The following is a 4,328-nucleotide window of genomic DNA, read 5'->3' on the forward strand; positions in this document are numbered from 1 at the left end:
TTCTCTCTGCCTGCACCAATAAGAGCCCTGAGAGTTGGCAACGGTTCTCTTAAAAAGAGCATACAGAGCCTGCCACCTTGTGGCTGCCTCTGGTCCTACAGCAGCCCTCGCCAATCAACACAGATCCCTAACCCTCCCAAAGCCTCAGTGGAGAGTCTCTGGAATGCTGGGAAATACGCATGAGGGGAGGCAGGGGACGCGGGGGTGAGGAAGTCTCAGGCTCTGATTTCCTGTCCTGTTTGTTTGACCTACAATTCTAAACCTGTGGAGGCAGGCCCAGAGTAAGAGGCCTTGCAGTTGGGTGAGACGGGACAGGGCAGAAGGCTGGAGCTGGAGAAGGGGCTGTACTCATTCATGGCTGGGACAGCAGGCTTTCAGGCCTGTGGAGGTCCTTGGACTCTTGATGCAAACTTGGCAAAGCTGTTGCACCTGTCCCTGTCCCTGGTCCACCTCAGCCTTACTGTTCCCATCTGTAATAGAAGGGTTCTATCCAGGTGACTTTTTAGGCCTCTTCCAGCTCTGACATGGTGTCTAGGCAGGACCATCATGAAGCAAGAAAGAGGATCCCATTCGGTCCCTGGCATCTGGGACAGCTTTAGCCCCTGGCCCTTTATCTCCCAAGGAATGCTGCTGGATTCTGCTGTTTGCAACCAGGCAAGGCAAGGTAAGGCACATGCACCAGGCAGTTTAGTAAAATGAGCAAAATAGCATCTGTATAAGCTGTCAGATCCAACTCCTTACTCAAGGAGCGTGGAGCTGGTCAGCTGGGGCCACCTAAGGGCAGATGACGTGGCCAGGGGCAAGCCATGCACCTCCAGCATGTACTTCCGCAGAACACCACAGAGTCAAGTACAGTTAATAAAGTAGCCAGAGAGCACGGGTTCTGAAGCCTCAACAGAGTTGTGATTAGATCTAGGTTCTGCCACTTACCGGCTGGGTGACTTTTAGAATTTCTTTAACCTCTCCGAGCCTCAGGTTTCTCGGGTATATAATGGGAATAATGAGGCTATTGAGAGGATTAAATGGCATGACGTTTGCAGAGTGCTTTCCTGGACCTGGTGTGTAGACGGTGTCTATAAATGACAGTTGCAATCTTTGTTGTTTTGGTTCAATTTGCACATCCAACACATGCAATGCTCCAACATGAAAATTAATGTATAAAACATCTATTAGGGACTAAATGTTCCTGTCCCATCAAAATTCATATGTCGAAACTCTAAAGAGGCCAGAAAGCTAGCTCACTCTCTTTCCACATCAGGACACAATGAGAGTCAGCAGTCGGAAACCAGCAGTCAGAAGAGGGCTCTCCTCACCAGAATCTGACCATGCTGGCACCCTGAGCTCAGGCTTCCAGCCTCCAGAACTGTGAAAAGTAAATTTCCATTATTTGTAAGCCACACAGTACTTTGTTATAGTAACCGCTAAGACAGAAATTGGTACCAGAAGTGGGGTGCCGCTATAACAAATAACTAAAAAATGTAGAAGCAGCTTTGGAACTGAGCAATGGGCAGAGGCTGGAAGAGTTTTGATATGCGTGCTACAAGAATCTGAGATCGTAAAAGGACCTTTAAAAGTAATTCTTCTGGTGAGGACTCAAGAAGAAAAGAGGAGAGCTGCAGAGACAGCTTGCATCTTCTTAGAGAAGACATAAATAATTATGTACAGAATGTTCATTTAAACACGGATGTAGAGGCCATTCTGATGAGGGCTCAGACAGAAATGAAGAACATATTGGACAATGAAGAAAAGGCAATCCTTGTTACAAGGTGGCAAAAAAAAAAAAAAAAAAAGCTAAATTATGTTCCTGTTCTAGTGTTTTTTGGAAGGTAGAACTTGCACGTGATGAAAATGGACATTACCTGAGGTGATTTCTAAGCAAAATGTTGAATAAGTGGCTTGGTTCTTCCTGACTGCTTATAGTAAAATATGAAAAGAGAGAAATGACTTGAAGATGGAGTTATTAAGCAAAAAAGAACTAGAATGTAAAGATTTGGAAAATTCTCAGCCTGTTCATAATGCAAAACATGAGAAAGTGTCTTCAGAGAAGAACATTAAGAGTGTAACCAAGCAACCACTTGATAAGGAGATTGGTACAGGTGTGAATCACAGACTTACTCAGCCACCCCAGTGGGAAAACTGCCAGTTTGCACTGAAAAGGAGATGGAGAAGAATAAAGACAGGATGTTGGACAATTTGGATTTTATAGGACAAGACCATAGAGCTGATTCACTGTGAACATACACTCTTCCCCAGGGCAGGAAAAGAATGACTCCAAAGGTGATGCAGAGGTCATCGGGGCTGCCCCTCCATTCCAAAAGGGGAGACCATTGCCTTGATTTCAACAGGCCAGACAGCCTTTGCCCAAAGTCGAGGTAGGGGGGCCTCCCAACAGAACCATGAGAGTATAACCCTGCCCAGCATAGCCTGGCTACTTCCACCCCAGGTGGTCCAGAAGGCAGGACCTTTACCCTAGGGCAGATCATCAAGCCAAAGAGAATTCTCCTTGAGCCATAAGATCTCATGGAGTTTCCCTTCCTAAGTTTTAGACTTCTTGGGACCCATCACCCCTTCCTTCTTTTCTATTTCTCCCTTTTGAAATGGGTTTGTCTGTCCTATGCCTGGAAGCACATAAATTGTTTGAATTCATAGGTTTGAATTCATAGCTGGAGAGGAACTTTGTCTCAGGATGAACCAATGGTACTTGAGTTGCACTCATATCTGATTTATATGATATTTAGACTCTTTGGACTTCAGAGTTTAGAGTTGATGCTGGATCAAGTTAAGACTATGGGGGCTGGTGGAGTAGAATGAATATATTTTGTATATGAGAAAGACATGAATTTGGGGGAGTCAGGGGCAGAATGTTATAGAACGAATGTGTCCTCCAACAATTCATATGTTGAAACCTAATCCCCAACGTGATTGTATTTGGAGGTGAGGTCTTTGGGAGGTAATTATGTCCTGAGGGTGGAGCTCTCTAATGCAAGTAGTGCTCTTATAAGAGGCCAGAGACCTAACTCACTCTCTTTCCATCAAGTGAGAATACCATGAGTCAGAAGTCTGCAAGCCAAAAGAGGGCACTTAGAGAAACTTGACCATGCTGGCACCCTGATCTCAGACTTCTAGCCTCCAGAAGAATTGTGAGAAATAAATTTTTGCTGCTTAAGCTACTCAGTGTGTAGTATTCTGTTACAGCAGCCTAAGTTAAAACACCATCCACATCATCCATAGCCTCCTGTGTTAGTCAGCTCGAGCTGCCAAAACGAAATATCATAGATTAGGTGGCTTGAACTACAGGCATTTATTTACTTCTCACAGTTCTGAAGGCTGGAGAGTCCCATATCAAAGTCCAGATGATCCGTTTCCAGTGAGAATCTTCTTCCTGGCTTGTAGATGGCCACCCGCTTGTTGTGTCTTCACATGATTCAAAGAAAACTCTGCTCCCTCTTCCTCTTCTTATAAGGACACCAGTCCCATCATGGGGGCCCCACTGTCATGACCTCTTCTAAACCTAATTACCTCCCAAAGGTTGCACCTCCAAACACCATCATATTGGGAGTTAGGGCTTCAACATTTGGATGTGGGGGCGACACAAATATTCAGTCCATACAGCTCTTAAATATAGACCCTGAATTTCTCTTCTGTAAACCTCCATACATTTTCCTTTGTGGGTTTGGTTTTGTACAGTGATGTGAATGCCAGGAAAATCCTGCCCTCACCTTGTCCCATTGTGTACAGCCAGGAGCAGAACAGCACCAGTGCCTCCCTGGATGACAGGTCTGTGATCTTGTCCCTCTGATGTCTGTGACGGTCAGAGAAAAGCAGGCTAAAATCTGCCAGTCTGCTTCCCCCACAACCTGTGGAGCCTTTGTCCAGCAGCCACACAGACAGGGCTTCTGCCCTGGTACCTTGGGTTCCCCTGGAATCTCTCACAGATGCCAACTCCCAGAGCCAGGGAATTTTCTGCCAGGAGCCTGGAGCCCTGTGCAGGCAGAATTGCTTCACATCTCCTTGTGAATGGATATACCTGAGACGATTCAAGGAAAGAAGAGCTGGCCCAGGGGTAGTTCCAACATAGCCCCACCTCAGGGGAAGGGAAGGACACAAAGATGACAAGCCTGGCCTCAGCGCTGGGAGTCATTCACTCCAGGCTGAATAAGTGAATCAGGCCTCTCTCCAAGGCCTGCTCTTTGTGCCTTCTGACTAGAAGGCCTAGGTGACCTTACTCACCTGGCAGACCCTGCTCTTCTCCCAAGGTGTCCAAGGGGGGATTCCACCATGCCTCCCCTCCCCATGGTAACACTTGCTCTAGCACTGCTGCTCTCTGA

The 4,328-nt window shown here is 46.5% G+C and overlaps 1 protein-coding gene across 4 annotated transcripts in view; it reads left to right on the plus strand.

The window, feature by feature from the left end:
• KIF6 (kinesin family member 6) overlaps positions 1 to 4,328 on the plus strand; it is a 369,189-nt gene that overhangs the window by 350,339 nt on the left and 14,522 nt on the right. For all 4 annotated transcript variants that reach the window (XM_006926847.3, XM_025042753.1, XM_025042754.1 and 1 more), the window contains one exon: positions 3,688 to 3,777. In XM_006926847.3, coding sequence (XP_006926909.2) covers positions 3,688 to 3,777 — 90 coding nt within the window. The remainder of the gene's footprint in view (positions 1 to 3,687; positions 3,778 to 4,328) is intronic.

This window comes from Pteropus alecto, unplaced genomic scaffold (assembly GCF_000325575.1).
Source record: "Pteropus alecto unplaced genomic scaffold, ASM32557v1 scaffold7, whole genome shotgun sequence".
In the NCBI taxonomy this organism is placed as follows: Eukaryota; Metazoa; Chordata; class Mammalia; order Chiroptera; family Pteropodidae; genus Pteropus; species Pteropus alecto.